This window comes from Lissotriton vulgaris, chromosome 1_2, assembly GCF_964263255.1.
Source record: "Lissotriton vulgaris chromosome 1_2, aLisVul1.2, whole genome shotgun sequence".
Taxonomy (NCBI): domain Eukaryota; kingdom Metazoa; phylum Chordata; class Amphibia; order Caudata; family Salamandridae; genus Lissotriton; species Lissotriton vulgaris.
Genome location: NC_141686.1, coordinates 89,660,594 through 89,676,757, shown reverse-complemented (window position 1 = coordinate 89,676,757; position 16,164 = coordinate 89,660,594). Strand labels below are relative to the sequence as shown.

Sequence of the window (16,164 nt, the reverse complement as noted above, 5' to 3'; positions counted from 1 at the left end):
TTAAATAAATTACTGATGTCTGTAAATGTTGTTTTATTAATCCTACATTACTTAGGCTGTTGATATATATATTTTGTTTCAATACAGGCACATATGACACTGTGCTAACTCTAGGAGAGACATTTATTTTGAAAGTCCTGAAGAAGGTGGCGTAAAAATACTTAGCACACCGAAACGTGCTGATGCTTTTTTCTACTGTTAAATTTGAGGAACGTCTAATTTTAAGGATTGATAGATTCCAAAGCGACAGATTCAATTGAATTAACGTATTTATGCTGATTTGTAATGTGTCACTTGTTTTTGTCTCTCATGTACATTGATTTGTTACATGTATGAATTAATTTTAATCTAATTTTTATTTGTCTAGATATAGTGGGTTGTGTCTTATATCATTGCTTGTGTTTTTAATAAGTGAATAAAAATCTGTATACTCTTGTAACATTTTTTCTGTGTTTCTAATTGGTTTACGGGTTCTAAAATCAATAGCAGATTCATAACACCTGTACGTCCTGTATATGGCTGAATGTGGTAGTTGACTTCCAGTGAGTTGTAATCCAAGAGAAATTTTTGTTTATACCTTTAAATTACTGCCAGTGCCTGGACATGTTACTGTCTTAAAACATTAACAAATAAACATTGCCATCAGCTTTCAGGCCCGGTGCAGGCTTCGTCTCACTGTGGGCTGTAACGCGAGCTGGGGTGTAAGGGAATTCCACCTTAATATCCCGGTTCCGGAGACTATGTGCTACCAGAATACCATGAATAAAATATAGAGGAACACATTATCAACAAGGTAAGTATAGGTTTACTTAACTTCCCATATTTGTACCCTGACGATATATATGTAGCTTCAAGGTGCGTCAACACACCTAAAACCGAGACGAGATGTACCCGTGGCGGCGACGTAGCCTACAAACCGAGAGAACATATCGAGTTCTACTAGCCGGTACTAGGACGCGATTGGCGGTCCGGACATACAGGGAAACCACGGGGAAGGAGGTGCCTCGAACAATACGAGGAGCCCTTAATTGAAAGAAGTGATTGAAACCAACCTGAGCATTTTAACCAGTTGCCTGTTGAAGAAACAGAAAAAAGATCTGTCTACACAGTCTTTCATAAAGAAATACGACTGAACATCGAGTTGGCAGAATAACCTGACCTGCTGACCATAGTGTATGGTTGAAAATTAATGCATACAAAGACTGGAAGAATTAGAACACTTAATCGAGAGAAAGGATACCAGTCTACTGAACTTGACGACCCCAAGTGAATACATATTGTCCTGATGAATGTGTGACCATATCTACGGGCTCAAACACCGAAACGAGTTGACGCACTTTACTAAAATAGAATTCAAACAAAGCCTAGGAGACTCTAGAAATATTGTATTCTATAACACTGGAAGTCTTAATGAATCTGTGCAAAGGCTATTGAATCAGACAATCTGTAGCAACATTAGGTGCTCTGTCTATAATAGGGGGGTTCTTTTGTTTATGTACAATTTATTTGCAATCTATTGTATGATTATTTCTGACAACTTATAAAATGTATTTCTTTTTTTAATGTGTTGCACAAGTGTAATTTTACTATGTTTTTTTAAATAATTTTCTTATATTATGAGATGTTTTTATGTTATATGTTTTCAGTAGAATCCATTTGACTCTATACTGAAATTTTAACAAATATATTCCTTAATAAAAAGACTGTAAACGTTATAATCTAGTTTGTGACCAGTGATTTGAGAAATTGATCAAGTGCATGTTGTGAGAGAATGAGATGGGAATACTGTAAGTTGAGTGTTAGTATTCCTATTCATTAACCCTTCCAGGGATAGCCCTTTGACTTTCTAGTGTCTCAAGTACCCTGTTCCCTGGAACCTGTGGGTGCCTGGACATGTTACTGTCTTAAAACATTAACAAATAGTCATTGCCATCAGCTTTCAGGCCCGGTGCAGGCTTCGTCTCACTGTGGGCTGTAACGCGAGCTGGGGTGTAAGGGAATTCCACCTTAATATCCCTGTTCCGGAGACTATGTGCTACCAGAATACCGTAAATAAAATATAGAGGAACACATTATCAACAAGGTAAGTATAGGTTTACTTAACTTCACATATATGTACCTTGACGATATATATAGCTTCAAGGTGCGTCGACACGCAGGTAAGACTAGTAAATTCACATGGCCTATTAGAACTCGCCCATTTTTGTACTCAGGATTTGGGTAGCAGAATGTTTTTGTGGTTGATGTGGCCACACACAGCTGGGTGCAATCACCAAAGGGGCCCCGAGGACCGGCTCAAATCGACCCATCACTGGCAGGATGGTGAATTTCACATTGCAGGATTCCTCATACTCTACGACATGCCTCCTTTGTTGTCATGGAGACGGATGCTTAGGTTCCTCATCTCCTCGCCGGAGCGGATTTTATCGGTTGCTGCTTTAGCATGCTCAGTCGCTGCTCTGGCAACGACGCTCCATCCCTCGCCGTGTGATGTGAACGGGAGCTGGAGTCGGTCCTCCGGGCCTCGGTTTCTAACGGAGGTTCAGGAGGAGGCAGCTGGAGGGCGTGGGTGCGAAGAACCCGTCGTATAAATACCGCGGGGTTCAAGGGGTCCTGTCCTTTTCAGTGAACTACCCTTTCCTCTTCCGTCCTGAACTGGAGCAGCGGCGAGGTGGCCATACCCCTCCCACAGATGCGGCACATGAAGCAATGCAGCCAATCCAGCGCCCCTCTCACACAGAACCCTCGCAGTCAAAAGCAATGCAAGCACCCTACCTTCACGCGCACGCTCGCACCCAAACCCATCCACTATTAACAACACAGGCTGCAGTGCGTGTTGCCTTATAATCACAGCAGCAGCAGTGCAAGCGTCCCTCTTACCCAACGAAATGCGTAGGCATCAGCAGCAGTGCTTTAAATGGGCCGGTACTCACCGGTACTGAGTACCGGCACTTCTTATTTTTACCGATCTGAGTACCGGCACTTCTCCACTTGCCAAGGAGAGTACCGGTACTCATGAAGTAAGGTCACTGATGCTAGTGCAGCGGAGCTCGAGGGTATCGTAGCGGAGCAGATCTGTACGGCATTCTTCTAACAGCCAAAAGCGCCTCGCTATCTCTTAGCTGAGTCACTGCTGAACCATTTAGCAGCGGCTCATTTGCATTATGCAAGGGATGCCCAGGTGTTGAAAATGTCACCGTCCTGCTGTGTTTGAATGAGCAGGCCCATTCAGGTCCTGCTTTGTCAATTGCATTCACACTATCCTTGCTGTGAAGTAAGGCAGGACTAACCTCAACTGAACCTTTTTTGAGAGTATCTGTGTGCGTGCGTGTGGAGCTCGTGCATGAAGAGAATCGGGACAATCTCAGGAAGTAGTTTTAAAGAAATGCGTGGAATACTTTTATGTGTGTATGTCTCTGCTTGTTTCTGTGTGAATGTGTGTGTGCACTCTAGAATAAATAGGTATTGTGCCAAATGCAACCAAAAAGAACAGTATCATAGTAAAGAGATGCAAATATTGCAAAACAAGAAAAGATTAACATATTGAGGTTGGCCTTCATTTTGTGTAGTTAGTTAGAATGTTTTGTAATATTGAAATGCTGCTATTCAAAAGTCTCTCTTGTTCTGAGGCACACTGAATTTTAGCCTGAATAGTGCTGTTGTTGGTTTGCATACATTTAAAAGCTTCTTCTATTATGATTTAGGGCAGATCTTCAAACCACCCTCTATTAGAATATCCAGATGTTAATCTGTAGATACGGGAAGTTTAAAACTATTATCAACGGAAATGTAAGGGCAAAATGAATACTCGATAGAAATGTCTATCACCATGTTTCGCCCCGCCTCTAGCGCCTCCCACTAGCCACGCCCCTAGCTCAATTTAATGAGTACCTGCACTTATTTTTCCCCATTTAAAGCACTGATCAGCAGTCAAACACCCCACACACATACACACCACCCCACCCCACCAAAGCCACCCACTAGTTACAGCACAGGCAGCAATGCATGCTTCCTTATAATCATGGCAGCAGCAGAGCAGGCGTCCCTCACATCCCCAGAAATGCACATTCAAAAGCAATGCACACACCCCACACACACACCACCCCTCCCCCCACACCCACCCACTAGTTACAGCACAGGCAGCTATGCATGCTTCCTTATAATCATGGCAGCAGCAGAGCAGGCGTCCCTCACATCCCCAGAAAGGCACATTCAAAAGCAATGCACACACCCCACACACACACCACCCCCTTCCCCCACACCCACCCACTAGTTACAGCGCAGGCAGCTATGCATGCTTCCTTATTATCATGGCAGCAGCAGAGCAGGCGTCCCTCACATCCCCAGAAATGCACATTCAAAAGAAATGCACACACCCCACACACACACCACCCCCTTCCCCCACACCCACCCACTAGTTACAGCGCAGGCAGCTATGCATGCTTCCTTATAATCATGGCAGCAGCAGAGCAGGCGTCCCTCACATCCCCAGAAATGCACATTCAAAAGCAATGCACACACCCCACACACACACCACCCCTTCCCCCACACCCACCCACTAGTTACAGCACAGGCAGCTATGCATGCTTCCTTATAATCATGGCAGCAGCAGAGCAAGCGTCCCTCACATCCCCAGAAATGCACATTCAAAAGCAATGCACACACCCCACACACACACCACCCCTTCCCCCACACCCACCCACTAGTTACAGCACAGGCAGCTATGCATGCTTCCTTATTATCATGGAAGCAGCAGAGCAGGCGTCCCTCACATCCCCAGAAATGCACATTCAAAAGCAATGCACACACCCCACACACACACCACCCCCTTCCCCCACACCCACCCACTAGTTACAGCGCAGGCAGCTATGCATGCTTCCTTATAATCATGGCAGCAGCAGAGCAGGCGTCCCTCACATCCCCAGAAATGCACATTCAAAAGCAATGCACACACTCCACACACACACCACCCCCTTCCCCCACACCCACCCACTAGTTACAGCGCAGGCAGCTATGCATGCTTCCTTATAATCATGGCAGCAGCAGAGCAGGCGTCCCTCACATCCCCAGAAATGCACATTCAAAAGCAATGCACACAACCCACACACACACCACCCCTTCCCCCACACCCACCCACTAGTTACAGCACAGGCAGCTATGCATGCTTCCTTATAATCATGGCAGCAGCAGAGCAGGCGTCCCTCCCATCCCCAGAAATGCACATTCAAAAGCAATGCACACACCCCACACACACACCACCCCCTTCCCCCACACCCACCCACTAGTTACAGCGCAGGCAGCTATGCATGCTTCCTTATTATCATGGCAGCAGCAGAGCAGGCGTCCCTCACATCCCCAGAAATGCACATTCAAAAGCAATGCACACACCCCACACACACCCCACCCCCTTCCCCCACACCCACCCACTAGTTACAGCACAGGCAGCTGTGCATGCTTTCTTATAATCATGGCAGCAGCAGAGCAAGCGTCCCTCACATCCCCAGAAATGCACATTCAAAAGCAATGCACACACCCCACACACACACCACCCCTCCCCCCACACCCACCCACTAGTTACAGCACAGGCAGCTATGCATGCTTCCTTATAATCATGGCAGCAGCAGAGCAGGCGTCCCTCACATCCCCAGAAAGGCACATTCAAAAGCAATGCACACACCCCACACACACACCACCCCCTTCCCCCACACCCACCCACTAGTTACAGCGCAGGCAGCTATGCATGCTTCCTTATTATCATGGCAGCAGCAGAGCAGGCGTCCCTCACATCCCCAGAAATGCACATTCAAAAGCAATGCACACACCCCACACACACACCACCCCTTCCCCCACACCCACCCACTAGTTACAGCACAGGCAGCTATGCATGCTTCCTTATAATCATGGCAGCAGCAGAGCAGGCGTCCCTCACATCCCCAGAAATGCACATTCAAAAGCAATGCACACACCCCACACACACACCACCCCTTCCCCCACACCCACCCACTAGTTACAGCACAGGCAGCTATGCATGCTTCCTTATAATCATGGCAGCAGCAGAGCAAGCGTCCCTCACATCCCCAGAAATGCACATTCAAAAGCAATGCACACACCCCACACACACACCACCCCTTCCCCCACACCCACCCACTAGGTACAGCACAGGCAGCTATGCATGCTTCCTTATAATCATGGCAGCAGCAGAGCAGGCGTCCCTCACATCCCCAGAAATGCACATTCAAAAGCAATGCACACACCCCACACACACACCACCCCTTCCCCCACACCCACCCACTAGTTACAGCACAGGCAGCTATGCATGCTTCCTTATAATCATGGCAGCAGCAGAGCAGGCGTCCCTCACATCCCCAGAAATGCACATTCAAAAGCAATGCACACACCCCACACACACCCCACCCCCTTCCCCCACACCCACCCACTAGTTACAGCACAGGCAGCTGTGCATGCTTTCTTATAATCATGGCAGCAGCAGAGCAAGCGTCCCTCACATCCCCAGAAATGCACATTCAAAAGCAATGCACACACCCCACACACACACCACCCCTCCCCCCACACCCACCCACTAGTTACAGCACAGGCAGCTATGCATGCTTCCTTATAATCATGGCAGCAGCAGAGCAGGCGTCCCTCACATCCCCAGAAAGGCACATTCAAAAGCAATGCACACACCCCACACACACACCACCCCCTTCCCCCACACCCACCCACTAGTTACAGCGCAGGCAGCTATGCATGCTTCCTTATAATCATGGCAGCAGCAGAGCAGGTGTCCCTCACATCCCCAGAAAGGCACATTCAAAAGCAATGCACACACCCCACACACACACCACCCCCTTCCCCCAAACCCACCCACTAGTTACAGCACAGGCAGCTATGCATGCTTCCTTATAATCATGGCAGCAGCAGAGCAAGCGTCCCTCACATCCCCAGAAAGGCACATTCAAAAGCAATGCACACACCCCACACACACCCCACCCCCTTCCCCCACACCCACCCACTAGTTACAGCACAGGCAGCTATGCATGCTTCCTTATAATCATGGCAGCAGCAGAGCAGGTGTCCCTCACATCCCCAGAAATGCACATTCAAAAGCAATGCACACACCCCACACACACACCACCCCCTTCCCCCACACCCACCCACTAGTTACAGCGCAGGCAGCTATGCATGCTTCCTTATTATCATGGCAGCAGCAGAGCAGGCGTCCCTCACATCCCCAGAAATGCACATTCAAAAGCAATGCACACACCCCACACACACACCACCCCCTTCCCCCACACCCACCCACTAGTTACAGCGCAGGCAGCTATGCATGCTTCCTTATTATCATGGCAGCAGCAGAGCAGGCGTCCCTCACATCCCCAGAAATGCACATTCAAAAGCAATGCACACACCCCACACACACCCCACCCCCTTCCCCCACACCCACCCACTAGTTACAGCACAGGCAGCTGTGCATGCTTTCTTATAATCATGGCAGCAGCAGAGCAAGCGTCCCTCACATCCCCAGAAATGCACATTCAAAAGCAATGCAAGCACCTCACACACACCACCCCCTCCCCCCACACCCACCCACTAGTTACAGCACAGGCAGCTGTGCATGCTTTCTTATAATCATGGCAGCAGCAGAGCAAGCGTCCCTCACATCCCCAGAAATGCACATTCAAAAGCAATGCAAGCACCTCACACACACCACCCCCTCCCCCCACACCCACCCACTAGTTACAGCACAGGCAGCTATGCATGCTTCCTTATAATCATGGCAGCAGCAGAGCAGGCGTCCCTCACATCCCCAGAAAGGCACATTCAAAAGCAATGCACACACCCCACACACACACCACCCCCTTCCCCCACACCCACCCACTAGTTACAGCGCAGGCAGCTATGCATGCTTCCTTATAATCATGGCAGCAGCAGAGCAGGCGTCCCTCACATCCCCAGAAATGCACATTCAAAAGCAATGCACACACCCCACACACACACCACCCCCTTCCCCCACACCCACCCACTAGTTACAGCACAGGCAGCTATGCATGCTTCCTTATTATCATGGCAGCAGCAGAGCAGGCGTCCCTCACATCCCCAGAAATGCACATTCAAAAGCAATGCACACACCCCACACACACCCCACCCCCTTCCCCCACACCCACCCACTAGTTACAGCGCAGGCAGCTATGCATGCTTCCTTATTATCATGGCAGCAGCAGAGCAGGCGTCCCTCACATCCCCAGAAATGCACATTCAAAAGCAATGCACACACCCCACACACACACCACCCCCTTCCCCCACACCCACCCACTAGTTACAGCGCAGGCAGCTATGCATGCTTCCTTATTATCATGGCAGCAGCAGAGCAGGCGTCCCTCACATCCCCAGAAATGCACATTCAAAAGCAATGCACACACCCCACACACACACCACCCCTTCCCCCACACCCACCCACTAGTTACAGCACAGGCAGCTATTCATGCTTCCTTATAATCATGGCAGCAGCAGAGCAAGCGTCCCTCACATCCCCAGAAATGCACATTCAAAAGCAATGCACACACCCCACACACACACCACCCCTTCCCCCACACCCACCCACTAGTTACAGCACAGGCAGCTATGCATGCTTCCTTATAATCATGGCAGCAGCAGAGCAAGCGTCCCTCACATCCCCAGAAATGCACATTCAAAAGCAATGCACACACCCCACACACACACCACCCCCTCCCCCCACACCCACCCACTAGTTACAGCACAGGCAGCTATGCATGCTTCCTTATAATCATGGCAGCAGCAGAGCAAGCGTCCCTCACATCCCCAGAAAGGCACATTCAAAAGCAATGCACACACCCCACACACACCCCACCCCCTTCCCCCACACCCACCCACTAGTTACAGCACAGGCAGCTATGCATGCTTCCTTATAATCATGGCAGCAGCAGAGCAGGTGTCCCTCACATCCCCAGAAATGCACATTCAAAAGCAATGCACACACCCCACACACACACCACCCCCTTCCCCCACACCCACCCACTAGTTACAGCGCAGGCAGCTATGCATGCTTCCTTATAATCATGGCAGCAGCAGAGCAGGCGTCCCTCACATCCCCAGAAAGGCACATTCAAAAGCAATGCACACACCCCACACACACACCACCCCCTTCCCCCACACTCACCCACTAGTTACAGCGCAGGCAGCTATGCATGCTTCCTTATTATCATGGCAGCAGCAGAGCAGGCGTCCCTCACATCCCCAGAAATGCACATTCAAAAGCAATGCACACACCCCACACACACACCACCCCCTTCCCCCACACCCACCCACTAGTTACAGCGCAGGCAGCTATGCATGCTTCCTTATTATCATGGCAGCAGCAGAGCAGGCGTCCCTCACATCCCCAGAAAGGCACATTCAAAAGCAATGCACACACCCCACACACACACCACCCCCTTCCCCCACACCCACCCACTAGTTACAGCGCAGGCAGCTATGCATGCTTCCTTATTATCATGGCAGCAGCAGAGCAGGCGTCCCTCACATCCCCAGAAATGCACATTCAAAAGCAATGCACACACCCCACACACACACCACCCCTTCCCCCACACCCACCCACTAGTTACAGCACAGGCAGCTATGCATGCTTCCTTATAATCATGGCAGCAGCAGAGCAGGCGTCCCTCACATCCCCAGAAAGGCACATTCAAAAGCAATGCACACACCCCACACACACACCACCCCCTTCCCCCACACCCACCCACTAGTTACAGCGCAGGCAGCTATGCATGCTTCCTTATTATCATGGCAGCAGCAGAGCAGGCGTCCCTCACATCCCCAGAAATGCACATTCAAAAGCAATGCACACACCCCACACACACCCCACCCCCTTCCCCCACACCCACCCACTAGTTACAGCGCAGGCAGCTATGCATGCTTCCTTATAATCATGGCAGCAGCAGAGCAGGCGTCCCTCACATCCCCAGAAAGGCATAGTCAAAATGAAAGCACTCCACCTTTATGACTGTGTGCAGGTGTGTCTGCGGGTGTTCTTTTCATTGTGTGCGTGTGTGTGTATGCACGCACCTGCACACAGTGAAAAAACACACGCACACAGACCCACACCCCCTACGTCCCCACTTGTAACAGCAGTGCATGGTTGCTGCTATGCTTTTAACACAACAGGTGCTGTATGTGTGGTTGCAATGCAAGTATCCCTCACATACAGACAGGCTTGGCATGTGCAGCAGTGGTGCAAGTGTGCCTCCCATTCACAGAAATGCAAGGAAAACACACACACACATGTATGACTGCTCACAGCAGAGAAAGTGCCCCCCACATCCATCCACAACCACCAAGACAACAGCAGGGCAAACATCTTTGTTTCATACACACAGACAGACACACACACACCAGCTGCAGCTGAGGCAGCGCTGCACGTCTCCTTTTACACAGTGCAGGTGCAGTATGTGCAGCACCGGCTCTACTATCTCTCTGACACACACCTACAGCACAGACACCACCACTGTATCCATCCATCCATCCATCCATCCATCCTCCTTGGGCATCTTTGAGTTCCCACGTTGGATGCCTTCAAAGAGGTTAAAGATGGCCGAGTGAGTGTCCACCGCAGCTGGGGATGAGGAAATAAGGGCGTGCATAGATAGGTGAGTGAGTCCATGAATGGGTGAGTTAATGTCCCTCAGCACACTCAGGGCTTTAACAATACAGGCTCAACCAGGCATACCCTTTCCTCGAAAGCCGAACCACGCTTGCCTTAACCACGCAGATGCCTTAACAACACATATGCGCGGTCTAGATGCAGAGCGGATAGGCGGGCACAGGATGAGGAAGGATCGGGAGAGGATGCGGTGAGGTAAATGGGGCTGGGTCTTGGGAGGGTAGTGTTTCAGGGTGGGGGTAGTTTTTAGGGCTCAGGGGTGTTAGGGTTGTTTATAGGGCAGGGAGTAGGTTTACGACTTGGGGAGGCTGGGTCGGGGTACTTTACAGGTGTAGGGGACAGTTTTCAGGGCTCCTGGTGGGGGTGACAAGGGTCGGGTAGTTTTTAGGGCATGTAGTCAGTTTGTAGGGCTCAGGGAGGGGCAGGGGAAGGGACAGTCATCAGGGCTAGGGGCAATTTTAGGTCTCAGGGCAGGGGGAGGCGACTGGGTTGGGGTAGTTTATAGATATAGGGGTCAGTTTTTAGGCTTCAGGTTGGGCCGGGTGCGGGATATTTTTTAGGACGTGGGGACAGTTTTTAGGGCTTGGGAGGGGATATGGGGCAGTTTTAGGGGCTCGGGCAGTTTTAGGCATCGGGGGGTTAGGTTGTGTTACTTTACAGATGATGGGGGCAGTTTTTAGGGCTCAGGGCAGGGTCTGTGGTCGGGATCGTTTTTAGTGCGTGGGGTTACATTTTATGGCTCAAGCTGGGTTAGGGGAAAAGGGACAGTTTTCAGGGCTGGGGGCAGCGGTATGATCTTTAGCACAAATATCCCTTTACCAATCATGTCCTTACCACAAAGTTTCATGGTAAAGGCATACATGGTAAAGATGCGGTTGTGGTTAAGACTGCGTAGTTCAGGCATGTGTTGCTCAGGCATGTGTTGTTCCATCATACAACCGTTCACGCCATCAACTTGACTGAACAATACAATGACCTACCCAGTGTGCTTACCTCAGTTTGGCTCCAGCGCCCACGTTGGCTAGGGTTGGAGTCAGAATATTACATCTGCTCAGCCATGTCCATACATTCAGTAAGGGGTGAATGCATTTGTGAGTGAGGGCTAAATTAAAGGGTGAGTGGCATGCATAGGTGAGTCAGTGGTTGGGTAAAGTAATCATGGTTTGACGCGCGAAAACCTGTTCAGTGATGGGTGACTTTCGGAACGTAAATGTAAGTGTGTTGTTGGATGTATGAGTGGATGTGTGAGCGGAAATGTGGATGAATAACAGCAGACAGATAAGTGAGTGGGTAAATGAGTAAGAGTTGATGATTGATTCGATCAGTGCTTGGTTGAGTAAATGCAACAATGAGTGAGTGGCTGAATGAGTAAGTGGGAGGTGAATGGATGCAGGAGTGAGTGAATTGGTGAGTTGGTGTATAGGTTAATGTGTGGGTTGATGGATGTGTTAATGAACGTGTGCATGGGTGTTTCATTTGGTAGTTGACTATGCATGCTTGAGTGGTGGGTGAGTAAATTGGTGAATGGGTGAATGAATGGGTGAATGACAGACGTATAAAGGACATTAGAAACAAAGAGAAAAAGAAACATAAAGCAAAAATAAAGCGGTAATAATAAAGCAAAGGACATTGACAGAGTGTTGCCTACCCACTGCACTTTAGTAAGACCAGGCAGTTTTTCTGTTTTCTAAGCAACTCTGCTTTCAGTTTAACAAGTAGAATAAAGGAGATAAAATCAAACATACAAAGTGCTGGACTTGGAAATAGCCACAATTTAAATTTACAAAACAACATCTCCTGTATCCTGCCCGACTCTCCCGACCAAACATTGATTTAACACCAGCAATAAATGACTAAGGGCCAGATGTAGGTAAATAGCATTTACCGATTCAAAAATATCGCATTTTACCAATTCAGTATTTTTGAATCGGTAAATGCTATGCAGCAAATCATTCAGTAAAAATTACCGAATCGTTAAGATTCGGTATTTACAGAATTGATATGTACCGATTCGGTAAAAGGGAGAAAACATTGAAGGGTGAAAGGGTGTCACTTTGACACCCTGTTGCACCCCTCAATTGTGTATGGGTGCACATGATGCAGACATACATGCCCTCAGGGCATGTATGTCTGCAACATGGCACTGAAGCAATTTGCACAAAATTGCTTTTTGTTTTTTTTCCGTTATTTACCACCAACTTGTAGTTGGTGGTAAATAACGAATCCTAACATGGGATAAGCACTCATTTAATGCTCCCTACATTAGGAATTCGGTAATTTACCGAACCGGTATTTAAGAAATCGGTAATTTACCGATTCCTTAAATTACCGATTTGGTAAATTACTGAATTGTTAATTTCGGCCCCTACATCAGAAAAGCCTATTACCGGTCAGTAAAGGCCGAAATTCGTTAATTTCGGCCATTACCGACCGGTAATATCCTTCCTACATCTGGCCCCAAATTATGTGGCAGGGATGGAATGTGCCTAGAAAAAAAGACAAACTATGCAACAATGGTGGCAAGTCCTGCAGCAGTATTCCAAAAACGCCGTCCTTTTAACACACTTACTACAGTCTGTCCAAGGTTCATCTCATTAGCTCCAGTTTAACACGTCCTTAGAGCCGCCAGCCCCTGAGAGGTGACCCGGGTGAACCTGCAAGGAAGATCCACCTCTGCATGGCCCCACGTGGGGTGCTCTTTCGGTAACTTTTGATCTGTTTGAGCTCAAATAAAGACGCTTTTTTGTAATTTCCCCATAATGCAGCAGATGGTGAATTATGCGGTGAGTGCGGTAAATCAATAATTAAGCAGAAAACGCAACAGCTGCAGAACTGCATAATTCAAGTGACCCTGTTAATGTTTAAGTGTGGTGCTCCGCTTGGAATTTCAATGAGGCTCTTCTTCTGATGAGGACATATTTTAGCAGCAGCGAAGAAAGTTGTTGCAAGTCTTGAATGCAATAACCATATTTTGCACAGTTTTTCATATGGGTAAGTTTAGGGTACACGAATGGAGGGCAAGCGAAGCCTCCGAGCCGAGCTGAGGTGGGCTAGCTGGGTGGAAGTGTTATTTGATTATCTGGTGATGTAGACAAAGAGACACACAGCAATAAAGCAGATAGTAATCCTCGCCAAGGCCCTACTCTCATGGATGGGTACAGTCTCTGTGGTCAGTGTGACCAAGCTGGCCTTCTAACACCGTGGTCGACAGCAGATTCAGGGGCATATTTATGAAGGAGTTTGCGTCGCGCCTGCACCACGCAACGTGGAGCATGCACGACACAAACCCAAAAGGTGATGTATGTAGCCATGCAAAGCCACTTTGCTTGGCCCTGAGAGGCTTCATAAATCTGGGGTAACGTAACGCAAATCACTACTCTATCCTGGGAAGGCGTTCCATGGGTGTTCCCAAGTAACTCCCGTGGTGTATGATGCATTCCCAGATTTACCTAAGGTGGTAGACCCGGGAACGTACCAAAAAGATACACCTTCCCAGGGGAGGCATAACGAGGAGAAAAATCTTTATTTCTCCTCTTTACTTTCTCTTTCTATATGTGCCGCTTTCTGCAGCACATATAGAAAGAGGAATATTCCTTGCAGGATTGTGAATGTGCAGGAAGGCGCTCCTTCCTGCACAAAACCAATGCTGTATGCCGCACAGGTACCCTTGCACTATGGTGAAAGGGCGCCTGCGTTGGCGCTAGGCAGCCAAAACGACACCAGAGCAGAAACAAAAGTCAGGAATGCAGCGTATTCTGTTAAATATGGCGCACTCCTACCCTTGCCCTGTCACGCAGCGCAGCAAGGTGACTTGCTGCGCTGCGCAGCGAGACGGTCCCATAAAGATGCCCCTCAGTGTCTATTCCAGCCTAGAGCTACAGTGCACGACCTTTGACTCAGAAGAGATTGATAGATGTTGTTAAAAGGAGCTCGAAAGCAATGTTGGAGAAACTTTTAACATAGATGGCAAAAGAAGGTTCAACATTTGACGTTCCAACGTTCTAGTCATCAAAGTGACATCCCCTCCTAGGCACTCCTCCCTGTCCTGCAGAATCCGCTAAAAGCCTGTGGGTTATAATCTGAAAAGACCTATCCATTAAGCCTCAGATTAGCGCAGTTGTGTCATCTTGCTTCTTCCACCTTTGTAGAATTCGAAAGATCTCTAGATTCTTAACCACGGAGGCCCTAACCCTCGCTCTTCTGACCCTGGTCATCTCCCGCATCGACTATGCCAACTCACTCTACGTTGGCATTCCTGCCTACGAGCTCCGCCGTCTGCAACTGGTACAAAACCAGGCCGCTAGGCTCATGTCCCAAGGACCACACGCATGGTTCCTCTGAAGGAGACATGTGCACTTCCTCAGAGGACTTTACATGCACTTCCTCTGAGTCTCGTGTGCACTTCTACAAAGGATCTAACATGCACTTCCTCAGAGAACTTTACATGCGTTTCCTCTAAGAGTTTTGTGTGTCCTTCTCCCATGGACCTTCCATGTAGTTCCGCTGAAGAACCCATGAGCACTTCCTGTGAGAACACCACATGCACTTTCTATGACAACTAGGCAATGCCTGCACTCCGCTTCTTGTAGAGCTGCCTACTTGCTAGATCACCCTTATATGTATACTGTACATAAAGGGTGAACTATGGATTCTTGAGAGGCCACACCTGCATGGAATTCATCGCCCTGTGACGCGCAATCGCAACCTTGCATTTACTACGGCACCACCAACCCAAAGTGGCGGTGACCTGACATTCACTTCTTCCCCCTGTGCTTCTGAAGGGGCTTCCCTGACCCCAGCATGGATTAAAAACAATGTGCACTTACCCTACGACGACAATGATAAAATCTAGTAAATTCCAGCCGTTGCGCAGGTACGCGTTGGGATGGAAGAGAAGGCCGTATGCGATGACTTTTAAAAATGCTTCCACTGTAAAAATGATGAGAAAGAGATACTCCACTCGCTCCTGGAAGAAAGAAAAACAGAAGGTGTTATTCTTTTTTCACTCTTTCCTTCAGAGAGATGTTCTGTTTTCTGATTCATATCAACAAAAAGCTGCATTTAATCAATGAAGCACACAATGGCACAGGCAGATGGCTCATGGAAATAACTACATTGGTATTTGCAAAATACTACTAAGCACAACCCAATCTTTGCTGTGTCTGGTGGCTTGGTGTATTAATGCATCCACTGCATGGGTCTGTGTTCGACCTCAGGGTCACAGGTTCAAATCCCAGCGGGTCCACTCAGACTTTCATCCATCCGAGGTCGATAAAATGACTACCATGGAGTTGGCTAACAATAAACATCTGTTATTCAGCGCCAAGAGGCCCATGGGTGAACATGCTCTTTACAAATACACGTTATGTATAAGTAAAATAAAGTGGAGGAAGGAATTTAACAGTCAGAGAAAACATTAGTGAAGAATTCTCTAGAGACGCGCTATCCAATATTGGGCCAAAAGGGTCCATGCCAGGTTTCCA

At 48.5% G+C, this 16,164-nt stretch overlaps 1 protein-coding gene across 2 annotated transcripts in view; it reads right to left on the bottom strand.

The window, feature by feature from the left end:
• The window catches only part of CACNA1C (calcium voltage-gated channel subunit alpha1 C), a 1,657,037-nt gene that overhangs the window by 957,768 nt on the left and 683,105 nt on the right, over nt 1-16,164 (bottom strand). For both annotated transcript variants that reach the window (XM_086952879.1, XM_086952878.1), the window contains exon 4: nt 15,508-15,647. In XM_086952879.1, coding sequence (XP_086809005.1) covers nt 15,508-15,647 — 140 coding nt within the window. The remainder of the gene's footprint in view (nt 1-15,507; nt 15,648-16,164) is intronic.